Genomic DNA, 22,448 nt, shown 5'->3' on the forward strand with positions numbered 1-22,448 from the left:
CAAACAGAACTTACTTATTCTACTCTAATACGCGGCATCGTCGTTCGTTTTATCGCCAAATGGAGAATACAGGATCACGCGCGTCTTCCTTTTCTCTCTCTCGCTCTTTCTTTCTCTCTCCCTCACCGACATCTCCGCTAGGAAAACTTGGCATGACCGGGGACACCACTATCTATTCAATTTTCGCCAAGTTGGCGGAGTCGTTGCCAGGAAAACCAACCGACCAACCGGGCGTTTTGTCTTTTCTCGCCTCTCTCGCGAAAGAAAGATGATGAAAGTCGCTCACCGAAAGAGGGATGGGAATAAAAAGGAAGAGAGAAACGAGCTTTCTGCGCAGGCTGACTTTCTTGAGTTACTTATGGCGCGAGATAACAGGAAAATGCGTTTCTGTCCGCCAGGATGATTTTTTATTTCGCTCCTTGACGCTGCATTAGCGTTTAAACCGTCGTGTTGTTGATCCATCATCTCGCGTATTTACTTATTGATTCTCCATTCTCTTAATGCAAACTATATTTTTGTAGAATGCACAATAACACGTTAATTAATTTATATCCTATATGGAACTATGGAAATACATATTTCAAAATCTGTCGATATTAAATATGCATTGGAATATTAGCGACTATAGTAATGGGAAAAAAAAAATTTTTTTAATACCAAATGCACCAATACATAAATAATAGAAATAATCAATATTTGTTGCGATAAAACATTTTCTCTATTTTTCTGTACCAGCATTCATAAATTAAATCATGTAAATAAACTTGTAGAAAGCTTCGCAATTGTACAATTGAAACTAATATCTGTAGTTTTATGATGCACCAGGGAATGGTTCCACTCTATTTTTTCGTAGAAGAAATTCAATCTTCCTCTCCATATCTTCGTTGTAAATTGCCTTACATTTCTCAAAATTGATCCTGCGTCTGACATAGGTTGGCTTTTCGTAGTACCTGGTGCGTCTGTATTGGCCAAATATGTCCTCTTTGGATAATATGCGATTTAATATGCGACATGCCTTGTCCACGTCGTTGTTCTGTACCAAAATTGTACGACTGATGAATTGAGCGTGTCTTCTCAAACTCATCTCTGTAAAACGAAATATTGGCAATTACATTTTTGTATCTACTGTCTTAAAAATTGGAGCAGATTTTTTTTTAAAGCATTTTGGATAAAATATAGCAAATGTACAATACACACATATACTTATCCATTAAAAATTAAATATATACGTATGTAAAAATTTAAGATACATGTCTGCTAAAGTTAATGGCAGAAAAATAATAAAAATTATTTTTTTGTTATAAATTCAAAAAGAATCGATGTCAATGTTATTGCGCGTTAGTTGTACGGATTTTAGGTTAGGTTACGATTAGGAATTAATCATGCTACCTTTAATTTTCTCAACTACCAACACTTTTGACGTATATCCATCAAACGAGAGATACTTTACTTACTAAAAGATATCACGAAAGATCACTAATTCACTTGTAAATTAATATCCCACACTATTGATTCTAGGTGACACAACTAGTAACCCTTCTCTTGTGCACTGTCGGCTCAAAACAAAGCAAGTAATGCCATCTAGTCGCTGCAAATTAAAGTAAGAAAATAGCTTCAAACGATAAAGTAAAAAGACTGTGTAATATCTTATAAGAAATTTCTGTAAAAATAATAATTACCCCGATATAAATCATTCTCTCTTTGTTGATGCAAAGTTTCAAATCACTTGAAAAAGATGTGCCTTAACGAACGATATACCTGTAAAAATAAAAATGTGAATTGAAAAATATGAAATGAGATTAAATTCCCGTCGTCTTTTATGACATTCTATAATTATAACATCACGCTATTTTCAATATACTTGATTAATTATCCCTCATTTCCGGGGGATAATGACCAAAGAATCTTATGTGCCCTAAAAATATCACGTTGAGCAGCGTGATGATGATAAAGTAGACCACCAGGCAATGAACGATCTGCAAAAAAATCAATATTTTAAGCACATATTTTGGTGGAAAAATATATTTCTGCGATTCAGAAGAGAGCGATGTATTATTGTTACGGGTAACGTATGAAAAATAAAGAGATGTGGAGTCTGTAAATATTTGTGACCTCTCTGTCTTTCAGGTTGTAACCGAAACCCCATCGACATATGCAGAGCCAGATATTCAACGACAGTAAGAGTAAAATGACGGCGAATGGCGAAGCGTATATGTGTATGATGAACATTTGTTCACATGCGTGCGGTCTTTTTTGCAGCTTTTCCGGTTGATTTTCCGCGTATTTTCGCGGCGATCACGTCGTTTCGCTAAGAACGAATTTTTTGAACGACAAATGCGATGAGATTTTACGAGGCGCTTCCATATTTCATCCGACTAAAGTGTTCTCTTCCTTGAATTGATGTTATGTGTCGAATAAACTTTTCGAAGAGGATGCGCATAATTTTACGAAGCGCTTTCAACACGGAGAATTATCAATAATTTGCGTGACATTTTTACGGCGTGCGTTTTTACAAAACGTGTCGATAAGTTTCTATGCGATACCTACGTTTTCAAAAATGACTGAGAATTTGGGAAGAGGGATCGTGCGCTAAATGAAAATTGACATGTTCGAAAGTGGCTTACTTCAGGCGCGCAATATCGCATAAATAACGATGACGCATACCGGTATTTTAAAAAAGTGCAATCAATAATGTTTTGTTCGCTTTTTTTTGAAGTGTCAAATTTTCGTTACTCTGGGCAAGACGATGGATTTCAAACGAAATTGGCGATAATTGTTTGATCGATAGTACTCTATTCCAGCGTGGTGATTGTCAAACGTGTCGGCGAGCTCAAAGATTAATATCTCTCGAAAAAGATTTCTTTTAGCTGTTGTTTAAAAAAAAGAGAAAATCTATCGCAAACTTATGTTTACTGCATAAAAAATGCCTCCGAAGAAAAAGAAAGAAATTGTGCCACAGGAGGTGAATCATGTTGAGTAAGTAAATTGACACAAATGAATTTATGCAAAAACGAATCACATAAATCCGTACTGGTTTAGTTTTGCCTTTGTATTAACGCTATTGTTTATTTTACAAGCAGAAAGAGATTATAATCTATTATTAATTTATACCATTAATTGTATGGGATACAATTCAAATATAATAAAATATATCGTATAAATCTATTCAGTTACCAGATAGAATCAGGTGGAAAATGGAATCAGGAGGAGGGAGGAACAAGCTCTTCATTAATAATCAACGACCGCTTTGTTCCATGTTTCTGTATGTGTGTGTGTATGTGTGTGTGCAACTCATATTTAACAAGTACTCAATATGCAATACTTTTTCTTTTCGCTCCTTTTCTAAAATACCTTTTTTCTATCGAACCATGTCAAAATCAAATCTTGGAGATTTATTTTTTTAAACTTGATATTACTGGAAATATCCGACATTTCTTTCCAAAGAGGATTAATGGAATTTCGATGTTCGAGAAATCTTCTCGAAAATGGCCATTCTCTTCGTGATGGGCAGTTACATGAACCCACCAGCTCAAATCCCAATATCAAAGTGATATATACTACAAAAGCTTTTTTTGAGGAGAAATTTATATTCGTGCAAAAAAATTTATCCGCCAATTTAAATTTCTTTGATGGATGAATTCGGCGTATTGACTTTTCCAATCCATGATATTTTTAATCCCATATTCGTTCGCTTGTTATTTACAGATTTTAATATTAGGCAGCTGGATTTTTTCCAATGTTGTTTTTATAAATTTTAGTGATTTGTCTTTTTTAAGAAAATTTGTATGAAAAGAAATTTTTTCTAAACCAAAAAAGAAATTCTCTCCAAGAAAGAGAATTTCTCTCTCGGGCAGCACAATAGGTCACCTCAAAATATCTTAAAGATGACTAAATGATGATAAGTCATTTTTAAGTCGTCTTTAAGTCGTTTTTAGATATCTTTTAAGAATATATATATGTTATCTAGGTCTTCAAATTCTTATATTTATACCACTAATTGTAAGAAAATAATTTTGAAAACTTTATTGTGCTAAATGTTCCTAAAAGAATTCATAAGCCTCATACAAATGCAAGTTAATCAAAAGTATAAGCAAAGGTTTTTTTATTGCATCGTCAAGATTGATATTCCATAAAAATTTCTAGTTTATGATACTTTGGAATATCATACATTATGTAACTCAAGCTATTCCAATAAAAAACTTTAAGATTTAAAATATTTTTATATTAAAAATTTGAGATTAATCTCGAATCATTGTGCATTCTCTCTAAGATTTGAAGAAGGAGAAAAAGATCTCTAACAAATCATTTTTAATAGATAAAACTTTCAAAATATAAAATTAAACGAGTTTATTATAATTTCGTTTCTGTAGATCAGAGCCAGAAATCGCAGAGACGATTGAACCCGAGACTACGAAGCCACAGATATCTCTACTCACTGGCGAATCTTATGGCCCTCGAGTGCGTATTATCAGCGAAAAAGCCGAAGAGGAGAGCTCCGACGATGAGCTAGAATCGGAGGGCGAAGAAGAAGCCAAATATCGTCAGGAAGATCACCCGGAAGTACCTTCCGAGTTCTGGCATATACAAAAGCTCATTAAGTACATGAAGGCTGGCAATCAAACCGCCACCATGGTATCCTTGTGTCTGCTGAAGGATTACGATCTCACCGACAAGGTTCCTTTCATTTTTCACTGATAATAAAATTTATAATTAAATTATTATAATAAGATTATTTATTTTTATAATTATTCATTTTCATAATAAAATTAATTTTATTATAAATTTTATTATATTAAATTATATTATTAAAATATAATAAATTTTATTATATTAAATTATATTTATTATATTAAATTAATTTTATTATAAATTTTATTATATCAAAATAAAGCAATAAGAAATATATATTTTACTTAGACAAATCTATTCATTTTATTATAAAATCTATTCATTTTATTATAAAATAATTAATATAGATATCTTTGTCAAAATAAAGATTTATTATATTTTATAAGGAAATGAATAAAAATTTTTTCTCTTTCATTTCCACGGTTAAATTTAATCGTGATAGTACAGATCATACAAAAGGCTGTCCAGGAAATGGGCGGTCTCGAGGTTTTGGTGAACCTTTTGGAAACGAACGACATCAAGTGTCAGAATGGCTCGCTGTCGGTGCTATTGCAAATTGCGACTTCCACGGAGATGAAGCGATATTTGATCGACTTGGACATCACGACACCGTTAATCCAAATGCTGAAGCATCCCGCTAGAGATATCCAGGTCGTTCATCGATCCCAATTTTGACGCCTTTTTCAATTTTATCGACTAATCGTCGATTGAAGCTTATATTAGAATTCGGTTATCAGCCAACGAGTTAGAAATACTAAAATCTTAAATATTTAAATCCTTAGATACGTAATTATCGCGCGTTTTACTTATTAATTTTGTTTCATCTAAATTTTATCATATAAACCATGTTTAACTATTTTCATTTTTCAGATTTTAACCGCAGAAACATTGGCGATTATAGCTCGAGTCAGGAAAGCCAGGAAGCAGATTCGAATTCGTGGTGGAATACCACTTATAGTGAGTTATCTTTGTAATTACTCATATTTTTAATCACTCCATATGGGAAATTATACATCGATAAAACGAATGAATTTCGAGATTTTTCCAAAATTATTATACGTACAATTTTTGAATATCGAAGCGTATTAATATCTTTTAAAATTTCATCTTCTAAATATTGCTAAATAATTACTTTGTTAGCTAGATGTGATGGATGTGCCAAATGAGATTCTCCGTCGACCGTACGACGAATTGAGTGAGGTCAACAAGGAACTCGTGGCAGTCGCCATAGGTTGCGCCAAGGTCCTAGATTCCTTGAGCAGCAGTCCGAAAGTCAAGGAGGAGCTTCGCAAACATGGTGTTGTCCGTCTTATGTCACGCTTCCTAAAGTCGAAGCATACACAGCTGATCATACCGACAATGGGCGTCGTGCAGCAGTGCGCTGATCTGGTTTACCGAATTTTCTTTATAGCTTACTTATCGTAGAGCAACTATAAAAAACAAATTCAATTAATACGAATATATAAGGATAAATATATAAGGATTATTAAACACGTAATTAAAATGATTAAGTTAATAATTAAGAAAGAATTAAATTTATAGACCGGTTCAAACTTTGAAGCAGTATTTATGGTTCACCGAATTTTCTTTATAGCTTACTTATCGTTAAATCAACTATAAAATATATCGCGTTATAAAAAACAAATTCAATTAACACGAACAAATATATAAGGATTATTAAACACGTAATTAAAATGGTTAAGTTAATAATTAAGAAAGAATTAAATTTATAGGCCGGTTCAAACTTTGAAGCAGTATTTATGGTTTACCAAATTTTCTTTATAGCTTACTTATCGTTAAAGCAACTATAAAAAACAAATTCAATTAATATAAACAAATATATAAGGATTATTAAACACATAATTAAAATGATTAAGTTAATAATTAAGAAAGGATTAAATTTATAAGCTTCAAACTTTGAAGCGGTATTTATCAACTAATTGCAATCTATCTTAATCAAAATATCTCCTTATGGCTGGTATTACATTTCTATGAGTTTGCAGAACGTTTTCAGAGAAGCATTCGAGCGCGTGGGCATGATCGACGAGCTGGTGCGCCACTTGAGAAACGACAATGTGAAACTGAAGGAGAATTGCGCCCTAGCCATCTTCAAATGTGCCTCGAACCGGGAGACCCGGACGATGGTGCGTAGGTCCGGCGGTCTGGATCCGCTCTGCAAGCTTGTGCAGAGCGACGAGGTGCGCGTCAACAAGCAGCTACTGGCCGCGGTGACCGGCAGCGTTTGGAAGTGCGCCATCAGTCCGGAGAACGTAACGAGATTCAATCAGAACGGTCTGGTGGCCTCGCTGGTGCCGCTACTTGAGGAGAACGAGGACGAGCGGGTGTTGGCCAACGTCGTGGGCGCTCTCGCCGAATGCTGCAAGGATCCCGCTAACAGGGACGTCTTGAGAACTAACGAGGGTCTACCGAAACTGGTAAAGACCGTTCAATGCTGGAAAGTTCTCTTCTGTCGGCCATTTCCTTCTCTCTCTCTTTTGGACGTTGGACCAAACTTTAGTCCTCCTGTTTGACATGTTTATATTTGAATTCAATTGAATGATAAAGCAAACATACATGCAACAGAATAAATATCCTCAAAGTTATGATGTATAGAAATAGCTAGAATAGATAGAAAAGCTATAAAGCTGTATTATATATGAAGTTTACTCGAAACTCTATTTGCTGCAGACGGTTTTATGTCGTACATTTTTACATCCCCAAATTATTATTTAAAGAGCAAAAAATGTGCATTTGGAAGCTATCTACAAATATTTGTCCTGTATAGAATAAAATCGATAGTCGCAGTTCTCTTAATGATTATTCTCGAACACGATTATTAGATTAATTTTCCTCGCGTAATTTTATAATAATCTCTAATTTCATCATCGGCATATTACTGCATTGACCCACTTGCGTTTAATTATTTCTCACCTGACCTTGTTTGAGAAATAATTTCCAAATGAGGTGATAATTGGATTGCGCTCCGAAGAAATGACGAGCATCGCTCTCGATGAATCGCGTCGCCTGACGTTTCCTCGTCACCTCATTATTGGCGACTCCGCAGAATGTACCTAACTCCTTCCCGGACCTTTGCAGATCAGATTGTTGAGCGCCACGTATCAGCCATTACTCGAGAACGTGCCGTTGGTGCTGAAAGAGTGCGCCGTTGACGAGAGATGCATGGACATGATCAACGATCCAGAGCACCGGCTGGACGGGGTGCGATTGGTCTGGTCCCTGCTGAAGCATCCGAGCGACGTGATCAAACGTAACGCCTGCCTCGCACTGGTGCCCTGCATCCGGCACGCCAAGGACTCGTCGGAAATGGTTCGCGCCTTCGTGGGTGGTTTGGAGCTCACGGTCAGCCTCCTGGAGAGCAAGGACACGGAGGTGCTCGCCGCGGTCTGCGCCATGATCGCGGAGATCGCCGCCGATCCCGAGAATCTGGGCATCCTGACGGATCACGGGGTCGTGAGGAAATTGGCCGCCCTCGTGGAAACTGTTAGCTTAGCGCTAATACTTCTTTTTTCTCGGGGATGCTTCTCATGAAAAAAAAAACAATTGATAAAAATGAGTCTTCCTTTCTATGTCATTTTATACTAATTAATTATAGGAATTTACTCTCTATTTTTTCCACGAAGCAAAAGCACTTGAATGTAAAATTTCTTTTTTATTAGATATTTTTAATTAAGATATGCAGTAATAAGATGTTTCGTTTTTTTTTTTTTTAGGATGACGAAAATTTGCGGGCAAATCTAACGTTAGCGATAGCTTATTGCTGCGAGTGGGATCGAAATAGTTACGAATTTGGCAAACTAAACGCCGTTGCACCGCTCGTTAATTATATGACTAGCAAGAACAAGGACGTATTAAAGGGTGTCTGCATCGCCGTGTATCATTTGAGCAAGGAGCCCTTAAATTGCGTGACCATGCACACCTGTGGCGTTATTAAGGTACAATTAGACGCTTAACGTCACCTACATACGCGACATTAATGAGATCGTTCTATATTAAAGGGAAATTCCACGAAATAAAATTTTCGAAAATTTTTTTTCTCCCGTGAAAAAAATGATAGAATATCTTTCCTTAATAATCACTGAAAAGTGCATCAATTTATAACTGTTAGCGTTGCAAAAAAATATCTACAATATAAATGTGTCGTTTTAATACGAATCGATAGTCACTCGTGCAGATAAAATTTTCTGCAGAAAAAGAAGAATTCAGATATTACGCTTTTTTAACGCTTCGAACATTTGGATTAAATCAATTTATCATCTCGACGCACCAAGATGATAAATTGTCGGGATTATTCTCGCGTTTTTCGTTTTGTTTCGAGAATTCGGATTTGAAAATGATGATACTTTGAAAAAAAAAAAAAAACAGCACGTATTGCGCCTGGTGGGTTCGGACGATCCGGAAGTGCAGATCGCAGCTGCGTCCACAATTCGTCACATAAGAAAACTCGCATTGACAGCGGAGAAATTCCACTTCAAAGAAACGTAATTCTTTCATATTTTTTTAGCATAGTTGAATCTTAAAGAGCTTAACAGACAGTTTTTATTTGAATGTTGTGAAACAGACTTGCGTTTTTTTTGCTTCACTTTTTATAAGAAAATACGAGGAAATAATTTTTACTTTTTATTTAATGTTTCTGAAATGTTTGTTTTGTTAGTTTATTAATGTTCAAAGAAACTTGAATTGAATATTTTAAATTAAATATTAAAGAGACTTAAATTAAATATCAAAAGACTTGTGATTAAGGAAGTCATTTAGTAAAATTATCATTCGACTAGCAACTTTTATTATTAATATTCGAGAAATCCATAGACAGAGTCGCTCGTATCTTTCAAATTTATACATTTATACATCTGCTTATGCTCTTTAAGTTTAAATTGTTTGAAAAATTATATTATTGTGTGTACAATTATTTAATTTCTTCACAGGAGCACATTACAGGAAACTGATTTTCGTCTATGAATGACATTAGTTATCAGTATAAAAGACAATATCAGGAAGAGAAAAAGCCGAGTGTATAAAATAAAAAGATATTTATTAATGCGTGTCAATGGCAATTTATGCACAATTTCCGTCAATATTTCTAAATTTACAATTTTTCTTAATATTCTCCTGTGCTGGCAACAACTGGTAACACTATACGAGGAGTTTTAACAATAATGGAAGAAAGATACAGAAAATTTGTTGATAATTTCTCACAGGATACGGATATTTGATTCATAATTGAGGAACATCAACCTTGCCAGATATACAATCATAACTAATAAATTATGCGAGACGACGGCTTATATTTGAGCAATACATATAAGCTTAATTCTGTATTTCAAAATCGAAATTTCAAAATGTACGTAGAATATTATTATTATATAATTAAGAAAAAAGAGAAGAGACAATCGGATGCCAGTACGATGTCATTTTACTCACTTATTTGATACAAATTTAAGCTAGTTATGCTTTCATCTTCACTGACTTGTAAAAGGTTCAGGTTCCTTCATTCAGCAAAAGTTTCGCTTTTCTACGGTAGATACATAATAATTAAATGGCAACATTTCTTATTAAAAATTTAATATAAATATTTTTATTAAATTTTACCACTTCCCCAAACCATTATATACCATTTGTGATTAATACTTCAAATCTTTGCCATTTTTTAATAATCAAACATTTGCTCTTTATCAGTTGTGCGTAGAAACTTACCTACTAGCTAATTTCACCAACACTTGAAATTTATCTAATCGAATTTTACCTAATGATACAGCAAATATTTTAAGATAGAGAACCAAGCAATTACTGGCACACGTGATAATTAACATTACTATAATACATAAGATGGAGCTAATACGTTTGTTACCAGTGTCATCATATATATATATGATAAGCTCGATTCTCGTGACAGATGCAAAACAGTGAAAAGTTTATATTTCATTCCATTAGGATAAAGTTTATCTTATCGCATAATTTAAAAGATATAAGTAAAATGATTTAAGATTTGGAGTATATATTTGGAAGATATAAATTTTATAAATATAATTCTTATATAATTTTTATAAATATTACATAAAAATTGATTTTAAAAAGCTTGATTTACAATTGAGAATTTAGCGTGGTAACAAACGCGCGCACGCACGCGTATTAATCTACAGAGAAACGAGGAATCAGTTAAATCATCAGATAATTGAAATCGTTGGTGAAACATTCTAAGAATAAAGTACACTTACATATATATATATTATCAATGATTACGTAAATGGCAAAAACACGCGACGGTATCCTATCCTACTATACAAGAACATTCCAAATTTTATTTTTAATTTCACTCGAAAATCACTTTATAAGCGATGTCCCGAACGAGTCAAAATTCAGCCAATTTCCGGACTATGCTGAAAATTTCCTGAATCATATTACTTTGTAATTCTAAAAGATTATATGTTACAAACAACTGATAACTATGAAACATAAAAGAACAAAAAATCTCCCTCTGAGTAAACCATTGATTACTTCGTTAATGATTACTCAAATAATTAATGATTTCTTTTACAAAGCAGGATTAGGTTAGATTTTTCTTCTTTTATATTTCATATCTGCTATTCGTAATTTTGGACAAAAATTCATTCCTGATCATTTGGACAGCGCTTGTTGTATTTGATTACATGAAATTTACGTTTGACATTCTTCTCGTCACCTTGCATTTCTTATAATGTAGAACGCCCAATACTCAGCAAAGCACAAAATTCATGCTGCTTCTGCTAGGAATGAGTAAAAAGGGAAAGACACAAATGGGCTTTCTATTTACTTGACTTGCAGCTCCGTTAATCTTGCTTGTTGGTCAGCAACGCTTCCGCAGCAGTTTTAACTGCTATAATAATAACATGTGTTTATATTTCTACTTTTATCAGACACAAATAATTCTCTGCTGTAACATTCATTTTCCTTTTTTTTTTTTTAAAGGAATTGAATTATTTTTGTTAAGTCTTACCTGTATCACGTGCATTGGACAATAATCTGTCTAATTTAGGCTGATACTGGGTAAACTTTGGACGGATGACACGGCGATACAGAATCAAGGAACCATTGTACTCGGTTGGTGCCATCAACCATACGTAAAATATACACTGAATCATAAATACATGATTTGTAACATTTGTCGTCGACAGTGTCTTTAAAAGCAGTATCTTTCAAGTTTTATACCTTGAACAGCCAATAGATGGGAAACCAACAGACAATATATTCAGAGAAGAACTCTACTATAGTAAACACAGCGAAAACGACCCAATAAGTAAGCCATTTTGAGTCGTCCTCCTTTGTGGGGCTTTCCAGCGCCTTCATAGATTGGTACGCAGGATAAGCAAAACCAACTATATTAGATACTAGCTGTTGTCCCAATCCAAATACCAGGTATAAGGCCAGCAGCACCAACGAGCCTAAATAATATAAATGTGTGCAATATATTCTTGCTCAAATTACTCCAACATGTATAATATATATATATATTAAAAAAAATATATATATATTCTCCAAAATATATTCTTATACAAATATAAAGTATTATTGTACAAATATAAATTATCAAGGTAAGATGTAGAGCAGCCTGCCACGCGATCGCACCATGATCCCCGGGCAAGGATCAACAGGTTGCAGATTTTCGGAAGGAATGCGAAGCGCGCGCGTTCTCATCTCGTGAATACGAGGCGACGTAATAACGAGAAAAAAACAAGAGAAAAAAATATTGCGTAACGAATACCGCACGATAACGACTCGCGGGGAGGCCACGAGATTGCATTGACATTTGCGTACGTGACTAACAATTATCTAAATTTACGAGGTATAAGCCGGCCTCCGATCAACGGGAATGACTGGAAACCCTTTGTAATTGCTCCTCACGGAGCAACTCACCGACAAAGATGTATAGTCGATCGACGCCGGTCTTCTCCTCCGCGAGAGTGAATATTTTTACCCATGGCTTGCTCTCGTCCTTCAACGCCTTCTCGAGATACTCCTTCACGGCGACGATCCGGGCCATCTTCTTTTTTCTTACGGAAAGAGTTTCTCTCGGTCAACAAATCCGTGCGTGTGCGGCGTTGATCACGAATTGTACACCTGTTCGTCACTAGAGAGAGATATGGCCATGGCCGTCGTTCGATGTCGACCGATCGACGCGTTCGATTCCTCCATTTCCACTTTCGAGTTCTCGAAACCGTTTCGATTGCGTTTGTTCTACAAATTGTGCAGTTATATAGATTTTGAAAAATTGTATCATCAATAAACAATAATCCAGCATGTAGATTTTGTTAAATTCTGACAAACAAATATATATAAACAATATATATATAAATGTGTGAAAAAAAAAAAAAGAAACATTTATTCTTTTTACAGGTTCATTTTCTTATTAATAAATGACTAGAATCTCCTAGCTGTACCATAAAGAATCTTCTCTTTGTGATAATTTATATATTAGAAATAAATTATAATCAAGATAAATTTAAATCTCCAAACATATCGAATGGATTATATATATTTCTTTCTTAACATATAGATTGTTTTTTGATAATTGTAATGTAAAATATGTGTGTTAAAACACATTATGAAACATTAACATGATAAAAATTGCATTTGAATTAATGTATCTTATAAATATCCGATCTGTGCTTTTCGATAAAATAATAATAAACAAAAAGTAGTTTACTGCGACACATGTACACATTATAAATTCCAGTAGAAATATGTTCTCTATATTATGTATATTAAATTGAAATTCATATAAAATAATATGCAACATTTAAATATATATTTATTTTTGTCAATATGTATACACGTGTGAGATACTGATCGAAAGTTTAGCAATTGATCAAAAACACTCGTACATATAACCGATGATATAGATGACATCAGTTAAAAATCAAGGACATTTGAGAAGAGCGTATAGCATGTATTGTGTTTAGGGATCTCGGCTTATAATGTCCTATTCGTTCTTCCAACATAACTGCCAGTCTTAAATTCAGTCACTTTGATATTGCTTTAATCGTTTCTATACAATCAGATATAGTACACAGCGCATAGTATTTTAACTGTAAGAAGGAAATCTTTTCTCGAAATATATATTTGTTGTTTGATATCTATTCTGTAAGTACTTTACATTTTACTTTGTGTATTTTTTAATAATTTTAAAAGTTACGTTACCAATATTAGAAATTATTTTCAAGTTTTATGTATCCTACACGTAATTAAAAAAATCATGTTATCTAATTTTTATAAATACGATCATAGACAAGAGATTTGAATAACGTAATGCAAAAATCGCGATCATGAAATCTTCGTTTTGTAATATTACAACCCGTTTGTTCGTAATTAACGTGTTTTTTTATTTCTATATGTATATATTTTAGTTTTCTTCCGTAAATTCGTAATGGACCGATACGTAATGGACATTACACTTAAAGAATTGATTGAACAATATTTGAAAATGAGGGATAAGATCGAACCAATAGTAAACGAAATTATAAATAAAAATAAATCTATAGAAGATATACCAGATAGAGATGAGAAATATATGATACAAACAAAAATAAAAATGTTGAATAATAAAGATGAATATCTTAAAAAGAAACTAAAATACGAAGCAGCGGTAAAAGATTATATGGAAAAGAAATTATCTGGAAAGAATACATCCATAAGAAAAATTGCAAAAATCCACGGAATTCCTCTCACATCTATAGATCGAGAAATAAAACGTCGTCATTCTTTAGGGGAGAAATATCAATATGATCGGAAAATAAGAAACGGTCATATGGACATCTCATATCAGGAAGAAGAATCGCTTTTAGAGTCTTTAAAATTACAATTTACAAATACGGGTGAACAATTGCTATCTTGCTCTTGCAGAACTTGCTTTTTATTAAAATTATCAACATTTGCTTACAAATTTGCTGTAAGTATTGAGAAAACATGTTCGTCAAGTTGGAATGGATCTAATCGAGCGGATATAATATGGCTAAGAGAGTTTGAAATGAGGAACAGTTGCGAAATTTCCACCTTTTGCAGTGAGAATTGCACTTTGTAAGTTATTTGCACTTGTTGTTAGTACAAAACATTGAAGAAGTATTACAATACTGTCATAACATTACTGCGTTGATTTATGCAAGGAAGGCTGACTTAAAAATTCAGGTGAACAATAAACAATTTTTGCTTAATAAAAAAAATATCTTCGATTTTTTTATAGTTTTAGCTATTTTGTTGTAGCCAATAAATTTTGATCTCTTTCGATTTTGAACTGTAATGAAATATTCATTCAAATATCTAAAAATTTTTAAAATTTAGATTTGGTTTAATATGGTTTAATATTTGGTTAATATGGTTTAGATATTGGTTTAATAAAAAATTTAATTAAAATGGACCTAAAATGCTAATAAAGAAGAAACAGCACTTACTTGTTTTTATAAATAATTAATTAAGTCCAATTGTAAGATACTTTTTTTATTAATAGAAAGAAAATTGTGTTTTGAGACAAACATTATTATTGTAATTTAATAAAAGTAATTCATAAACGTTTACGAGCTTTTATACAAAACTAGGTTATAATATCTTCATTATTTTTGCGCAATAAATATTGAAATATCTTTGTGCCTTACATTTTAATAAATTAATAGTTATAAATAAATATTTAAATAGAATCGGTTACAAAAATTATATAGAGCAAATGTATACATAAAAGAGAAAGAAAAACAGGAAACAACAAAAGGGAAAACAGGAAAGTTATATGAGTTTGTAAATGAATTTTCGAGCATATTAACAGATATTTTGTATTCATATCTATCTGTATCAATAACTCAAAATATTCCATATCTTTCTCTTTGTTTAATATTTCATTAATCAATGTAATATTGACAAATGTTCATGTTGCACAATAAATGTAAAATATATTTATATTTGCGCATATAGATCTAAGAAAGAATTAATAGTTCATTAATAACAATAACAAATTTTGAGAGAAAATAGAAGTTATAGATTAACATATTTAAATATTTAAAAATGTATGCTTTCGTATCTCTTTATTCATATTGCCATTAAATTGGTTATTTTTCTCGAATGCGAATTGATAATATATATTTGTTTCTACGAAAGATTTTTACTGTGAATAAATGTAATAAAATTAATAAAATTTTTATTGAATAAATGTAATAAAATCAACGCTTTCTTGAGATACTCCTTCACAGCGATGATCCGAGCGATCCAAGTCATCTTCTTTCTTACGGAAAAGTTCGCTCGATCAACAAAGCTGAGCGCGTGCGATGGTGATCACGGATTGTAGTACATCTATCCTTTACTAGAGAGAGATATAGCCATCGTTCGGTGTTGACGATCCACATATTATATGATTAACAAACAATAATTCAGCATATAAACTTTGTTAAATTCCAAATAGATATATATAAACGCAAATGAAACAAAACTAATAAAGGAATTTGTATTCTTTTACAAATTCATATTTTTATTGATAAATGACTCGAATCTCCTATATAACATAAAGAATCTTCTCTTCGTTATAATTTATATATTAGAAATAAATTATAGTTGACACAGATAAATTTAAATCCTTAAATTATATTCTATTGAATGGATTATATGGATTCATTTTTATATAGATTGTCTTTTGATAATTGTAATGTAAAATATGTGTTATGAAACATTAACATGTCGATAGAAATTGCATTTGAATTAATGCATATTATAAATATCCGATCTGTGCTTTTCGATAAAATAATAATATACAAAAAGTAGTTTATTTTACGACATATGTACAAATTATAAATTCTAGTAGAAATTTTTTTTTTACATTATGTATATTAAATCGAAATTCATATAAAATAATATGCAACATTTAAATATATACTTATTTTTGTCAATATGTATACACGTGTGAGATACTGATCGAAAGTTTAGCAATTGATCAAAAACACTCGTACATATAACCGATGATATAGATGATATCAGTTAAAAATCAAGGACACTTTGGGAAGAGCGTATAGCATGTATTGTGTTTAGGGATCTCGGCTTATAATGTACTATTTATTCTTCCAACATAACTGCCAGTCTTAAATTCAGTCACTTTGATATTGCTTTAATCGTCGTTTCTATACAATAAGATAAAGTACACAGCGCATAGTATTTTAACTGTAAGAAGGAAATCTTTTCTCGAAATATATATTTGCTGTTTGATATCTATTCTGTAAGTACTTTACGTTTAACTTTGTGTATTTTTTAATGCATTAAAAAGTTACGTTACCAATGTTAGAAATTATTTTGAAGTTTTATGTATCTAGTACGTAATTAAGAAAATCATGTATTATAATTTTTATAAATACGATCATAGACAAGAGATTTGAATAACGTAATGCAAAAATCGTGATCACGTCATCTTCGTTTTTGTAATATTGCAACTCGTTTGTTTATAATTAACGTGTCCTTTTTAAGTCTGTATACATATTTTAGTTTTCTTCCGTAAATTCGTAATGGCCCGATGTAATCCACCCATTACACTTAAAGAATTGATTGTACAATATTTGAAAGTGAGGGATGAGATCGAACCAATAGTAAACGAAATTAGAAGTAAAAATAAATCTATAGAAGATATACCAGATACAGATGAGAAATATATGATAGAAACAAAAATAAAAATGTTGAATAATAAAGATGAATATCTTAAAAAGAAACTAAAATACGAAGCAGCGGTAAAAGATTATATGGAAAAGAAATTATCTGGAAAGAATACATCCATAAGAAAAATTGCAAAAATCCACGGAATTTGTAAACAGTCTTTAGCAGAAGAAATAAAACGTTGTCATTCCTTAGGGGAGAAATATCAATATGATAAGAAACTAAAAACAAATGGTGTAAGCTTCTCATATCAAGAAGAAGTATCGCTTTTAGAGTCTTTAAAATTACAATTTACAAATACAGGTCAACAATTGCTACCTTGCTCTTGCAGAACTTGCTTTTTATTAAAATTATCAACATTTGCTTATAAATTTGCTGTAAGTATTGAGAAAACATGTTCGTCAAGTTGGAATGGATCTAAACGAGCGGATATAATATGGCTAAGACAGTTTGAAATGAGGAACAGTTGCGAAATTTCCACCTTTTGCAGTGAGAAATGCACTTTGTAAGTTATTTGCACTTGTTGTTAGTACAAAACATTGAAAAAGTATTACAATACTGTTATAATATTACTGCGTTGATTTGTAAAAGGAAGGCTGACTTAAAGATTCAAGTGAATAATAAACAATATTTGTTTAATAAAAATATTATTTTCGATTTTTCTTATAGTTTTAGCTTTTTTGTTTGTAGCCAATAAATTTTGATTTCTTTCGATTTTGAACTGTAATGATATATTCATTCAAATATCTAGACATTTTTTAAAATTTAGATTTGGTTTAATATGGTTTAATATTTGATTTAGATATTGGTTTAATAAAAAAATTTAAATAAAAAAAACCTAAAATGTTTATAAAGAAGAAACAGCATTTACTTTTTTTTATAAATAATTAATTATGTCCAATTGTAAGATACTTTTTTTATTAATAGAAAGAAAATTGTGTTTCGAGAAAACCATTATTATTGTAATTTAATTAAAAATAATTCATAAATGTTTACGAGCTTTTATACAAAACTAGGTTATAATGTCTTTATTATTTTTGCGCAATTATTGTTGAAATATCTTTGTGCATTTCCTTACATTTCAATATTTATAAATAAATTTTTAAATGAAAACGGTTACAAAAATTATATAAAGCAAATGTATACATAAAAGAGAAAGAATAAAAAGAGGAAAGAACAAAAGAGAAAACAGGAAAGTTACATGAGTTTGTAAATGAATTTTCGAGCATATTAACAGATATTTTGTATTCGTATCTATCTGTATCAATAACTCAAAATATTTCATTTCTTCCTCTTTGTTTAATATTTCATAAATCAATGTATTATTGTCCAATATTCATATTGCATAATAAATGTAGAATAGATTTATATTTGCGCAAGTAAATCTAAGAAAGAATTAATAATTCATTAATAACAATAACAAATTGTGTGAGAAAATTGAAGTTATAGATTAACATATTTGAATATTTAAAAATGTATGCTTTCGTATCTCTTTATTCATATTACCATTAAATTGGTTATTCTTCTCGAATGCGAATTAATAATATATATTTGTTTCTACGAAAGATTTTTACTGTGAATAAATATAATAAAATTAATACAATTTTTATTGAATAAATATCATAAAATTAATGCTTTCACGAGATCACAGCGACGATCTGAGCGATACAAGTCATCTTCTTTCTTACGGAAAGGTTCGCTCGGTCAACAAAACTGTGCGTGTGCGATGGTGATCACGGATTGTAGTACATCTGTCTGTTTCTAGAAAGAGGTATAGCCATCGTTCGGAGTTGAAAATCTACATATTCGTTTCTTCCAATTTTTCTTTAGGGTTCTCGAAACTGTTCGACTGCGTTCGTTTTACATCCGCAAATTGTCCAGTATATATATTTTATGATTAAACAAAATTATATGATTAACAAACAATAATCTAGCATATCAATTTTGTTAAATTCCAAATAAATATATATAAACGCAAATAAAACAAAACTAATAAAGGAATTTGTATTTTTTTACAAGTTCATATTTTTATTAATAAATGATTCGAATCTCCTATACCATAAAAAATATCTCTTCGTAATTATTTATATATTAAAAATAAATTTTTGTTAACACAGATAAATTTAAATCCTTAAATTATATTCCATAGAATGGATTATATGAATTCTTTTTTATATAGATTTTTACATACTTTTTTATATAGATTTTTATATAGATTATCTTTTGATAATTGTAATGTACAATATGTGTTGTGAAACATTAACATGTCGATAGAAATTGCATTTGAATTAATGTATCTTATAAATATCCGATTTGTACTTTTCGATAAAATAATAATATACAAAAAGTAGTTTATTACGACATATGTACATATTATAAATTCCAGTAGAAATGAATTTTTTATACAATGTTTATTAAATCGAAATTCATATAAAATAATATTCAACATTTAAATATATAAATTTATTTTTGTCAATATGCACGTGTGAGATATTGATCGAATGTTTAAAACTCGATCAAAAACACTCCTACATATAACTGATGATATAAATAACATATCAGTTCAAAATCACGGACACATTGAAAAGAGCGTACAGTATGTATTGTGTTTAGGGACCTCGGCTTATAATGTCCTATTCATTCTTCCAACATAACTGCCAGTCTTAAATTCAGTCACTGTGATATTGCTTTAATCGTCGTTTCTATACAATAAGGTAAAGTACGCAGCGCATAGTATTTTAACTGTAAGAAGGAAATCTTTTTTTGAAATATATATTTGCTGTTTGATATATATTCTGTAAGTACCTTACGTTTTACTTTGTATACTTTTTAATACTTTAAAAAGTTACGTTACCAATGTTAGAAATTATTTTGAAGTTTTATGTATCCTATACGTAATTAAAAAAATCATGTATATACTATAAATTATTATAAATACGATTATAGGCAAGAGATTTGAATAACGTAATGCAAAAATCGCGATCATGAAATCTTCGTTTTATAATATTGCAACTCGTTTGTTCATAATTAACGTGTTTTTTTATTTCTATATGTACATATTTTAGTTTTCTTCCGTAAATTCGTAATGGCCCGACACATTACACTTAAAGAATTGATTGAACAATATTTGAAAGTGAGGGATGAGATCGATCCAATACTAAACGAAATTAGAAATAAAAATAAATCTATAGAAGATATACCAGATAGAGATGAGAAATATATGATAAAAACAAAAATAAAAATGTTGAATGATAAAGATGAATATCTTAAAAACAAACCAAAATTCGAAGCAGCAGTAAAGGATTATATGGAAAAGAAATTATCTGGACAGGAAACAAGCATACTGAAAATTGCAGAAATCCACGGAATTCCTAGCAGTTCTTTAAAATATGAAATAAAACGTTGTCATTCTTTAGGGGAGAAATATCAATATGATAGGAAACTGAGAACAAGTGGTATAAACTTCTCATATCAAGAAGAAGTATCGCTTTTAGAGTCTTTAAAATTACAATTTACAAATACAGGTCAACAATTGCTATCTTGCTCTTGCAGAACTTGCTTTTTATTAAAATTATCAACATTTGCTTACGAATTTGCTGTAAGTAATAACAAAAAATGTCCATCATATTGGAATTTTACTCAACATGCGGATATAAAATGGCTAAAAGAGTTTGAAATGAGGAACAGTTGCGAAATTTCCAACTTTTGCAGTGAGAATTGCACTTTGTAAGTTATTTGCACTTGTTGTTAGTACAAAAGATTGAAGAAGTATTACAATACTGTCATAATATTACTGCGTTGATTTATGCAAGGTAGGCTGACTTAAATATTCAGGTGAATAAACAATTTTTGTTTAATAAAATTATTTTCGATTTTTCTTATAGTTTTAGATGTAGCCAATAAATTTTGATCTCTTTCGGTTTTGAACTGTAATGAAATATTCATTCAAATATCTAGACATTTTTTAAAATTTAGATTTGGTTTAATATGGTTTAATATTTGATTTAGATATTGGTTTAATAAAAAGAGTTAAATAAAAAAGACCTAAAATGTTTATAAAAAAGAAACAGCATTTACTTCTTTTTCTAAATAATTAATTAAGTCCAATTGTAAGATACTTTTTTTATCAATAGAAAGAAAATTGTGTTTCGAGAAAACCATTATTATTGTAATTTAATTAAAAATAATTCATAAGTGTTTACGAGCTTTTATACAAAACTAGGTTATAATGTCTTTATTATTTTTGCGCAATAATTGTTGAAATATCTTTGTGCGTTACATTTCAATAGTTATAAATAAATATTTAAATAAAAACGGTTACAAAAATTATATAGAGCATATGTATACATAAAAGAGAAAGAATAAAAGGGAAAACAGGAAAGTTATATGAGTTTGTAAATGAATTTTCGAGCATATTAACAGATATTTTGTATTCATATCTATCTGTATCAATAACTCAAATTATTTCATTTCTTCCTCTTTGTTTAATATTTCATAAATCAATGTATTATTGATCAATATTCATATTGTATAATAAATGTAGAATAGATTTAAATTTGCGCAAATGAATCTAAGAAAGAATTCATAGTTCATTAATAACAATAACCAATTTTGTGAGATAATAGAAGTTATAGATTAACATATTTAAATATTTAAAAATGTATGCTTTCGTATCTGTTTATTCATGTTGCCATTAAATTGGTTATTCTTCTCGAATGCGAATTAATAATATATATTTGTTTCTACGCTAGATTTTTACTCTGAATAAATGTAATAAATTTAATACAATTTTTATTGAATAAGTATAATATAATTAATGCTTTCACGAGATCACAGCGACGAACTGAGCGATCCAAGTCATCTTCTTTCTTACGGAAAGGTTCGTTCGGTCAACAAAACTGTGCGTGTACGATGGTGATCACGGATTGTAGTACATCTGTCTGTTACTAGAGAGAGGTAAAATTATCGTTCGGTGTTGAAAATCTACATATCCGATTCTTCCATTTTTTCTTTAGGGTTCTCGAAACTGTTCGACTGCGTTCGTTTTACATCCGCAAATTGTCCAGTATATATATTTTGCAAAATTATATGATTAACAAACTATAATCTAGCATTTAAATTTTGTTAAATTGCAAATAAATATATATAAACAC

General features: G+C 30.8%; 6 protein-coding genes across 11 annotated transcripts; 4 read left to right on the forward strand and 2 right to left on the reverse strand.

Annotated features, from left to right (window-relative positions):
- Positions 1-628: 628 nt before the first annotated feature.
- Mrps21 (mitochondrial ribosomal protein S21) lies at positions 629-2,784 on the reverse strand. Of its 3 annotated transcripts, none has more exons than XM_083090123.1 (5): positions 2,625-2,784; positions 1,862-1,976; positions 1,680-1,758; positions 1,455-1,588; positions 629-1,086 (listed from the first exon to the last, which is right to left on the reverse strand). In XM_083090123.1, the coding sequence occupies exon 5, from the start codon at positions 1,082-1,084 to the stop codon at positions 812-814; it is 273 nt and encodes a 90-aa protein (XP_082946249.1). In that variant the 5' UTR covers positions 1,085-1,086; positions 1,455-1,588; positions 1,680-1,758; positions 1,862-1,976; positions 2,625-2,784; the 3' UTR covers positions 629-811. The 3 variants fall into 3 exon arrangements, with proteins under 3 accessions (XP_082946249.1, XP_082946250.1, XP_082946248.1); XM_083090124.1 differs by lacking the exon at positions 2,625-2,784 and adding an exon at positions 2,113-2,615 and having other exon boundaries at positions 1,390-1,588; XM_083090122.1 differs by lacking the exon at positions 2,625-2,784 and adding an exon at positions 2,113-2,610.
- Positions 2,601-11,055, forward strand: Gudu (Armadillo repeat-containing protein gudu). 2 transcript variants are annotated; one of them, XM_083090117.1, is made up of 10 exons: positions 2,601-2,976; positions 4,371-4,674; positions 5,077-5,280; positions 5,500-5,586; positions 5,770-6,018; positions 6,633-7,064; positions 7,726-8,130; positions 8,361-8,582; positions 9,013-9,128; positions 9,573-11,050. In XM_083090117.1, exons 1-10 carry the CDS (start codon positions 2,924-2,926, stop codon positions 9,604-9,606), a joined length of 2,106 nt encoding a protein of 701 aa, XP_082946243.1. In that variant the 5' UTR covers positions 2,601-2,923; the 3' UTR covers positions 9,607-11,050. The 2 variants fall into 2 exon arrangements, with proteins under 2 accessions (XP_082946243.1, XP_082946244.1); XM_083090118.1 differs by lacking the exon at positions 2,601-2,976 and having other exon boundaries at positions 4,579-4,674; positions 5,072-5,280; positions 9,573-11,055.
- Positions 9,663-12,783, reverse strand: LOC145966198 (receptor expression-enhancing protein 5). 2 transcript variants are annotated; one of them, XM_083090120.1, is made up of 4 exons: positions 12,538-12,783; positions 11,833-12,065; positions 11,621-11,756; positions 9,663-11,497 (listed from the first exon to the last, which is right to left on the reverse strand). In XM_083090120.1, exons 1-4 carry the CDS (start codon positions 12,662-12,664, stop codon positions 11,454-11,456), a joined length of 540 nt encoding a protein of 179 aa, XP_082946246.1. In that variant the 5' UTR covers positions 12,665-12,783; the 3' UTR covers positions 9,663-11,453. The 2 variants fall into 2 exon arrangements, with proteins under 2 accessions (XP_082946246.1, XP_082946245.1); XM_083090119.1 differs by having other exon boundaries at positions 9,663-11,500; positions 12,538-12,782.
- Positions 12,784-13,600: 817 nt separating this feature from the next.
- Positions 13,601-16,084, forward strand: LOC145966746 (uncharacterized). The gene is made up of 2 exons (XM_083091072.1): positions 13,601-13,764; positions 14,028-16,084. Exon 2 carries the CDS (start codon positions 14,048-14,050, stop codon positions 14,699-14,701), a length of 654 nt encoding a protein of 217 aa, XP_082947198.1. The 5' UTR covers positions 13,601-13,764; positions 14,028-14,047; the 3' UTR covers positions 14,702-16,084.
- Positions 16,085-16,654: 570 nt separating this feature from the next.
- Positions 16,655-19,260, forward strand: LOC145966777 (uncharacterized). Its single transcript, XM_083091117.1, has 3 exons — positions 16,655-16,867; positions 17,131-17,800; positions 19,126-19,260. The coding sequence occupies exons 2-3, from the start codon at positions 17,151-17,153 to the stop codon at positions 19,190-19,192; spliced, it is 717 nt and encodes a 238-aa protein (XP_082947243.1). The 5' UTR covers positions 16,655-16,867; positions 17,131-17,150; the 3' UTR covers positions 19,193-19,260.
- A 663-nt stretch (positions 19,261-19,923) lies between these two features.
- LOC145967212 (uncharacterized) lies at positions 19,924-22,401 on the forward strand. Of its 2 annotated transcripts, XM_083091867.1 has the most exons (3): positions 19,924-20,092; positions 20,361-21,021; positions 22,311-22,401. In XM_083091867.1, exons 2-3 carry the CDS (start codon positions 20,381-20,383, stop codon positions 22,399-22,401), a joined length of 732 nt encoding a protein of 243 aa, XP_082947993.1. In that variant the 5' UTR covers positions 19,924-20,092; positions 20,361-20,380. The 2 variants fall into 2 exon arrangements, with proteins under 2 accessions (XP_082947993.1, XP_082947992.1); XM_083091866.1 differs by lacking the exon at positions 22,311-22,401 and having other exon boundaries at positions 19,950-20,009; positions 20,361-21,244.
- Positions 22,402-22,448: the final 47 nt, after the last annotated feature.

Source organism: Camponotus vicinus, unplaced genomic scaffold (genome assembly GCF_025532165.1).
Source record: "Camponotus vicinus isolate PSW18456_S1 unplaced genomic scaffold, iyCamVici1.0 SCAF_2, whole genome shotgun sequence".
NCBI lineage: Eukaryota > Metazoa > Arthropoda > Insecta > Hymenoptera > Formicidae > Camponotus > Camponotus vicinus.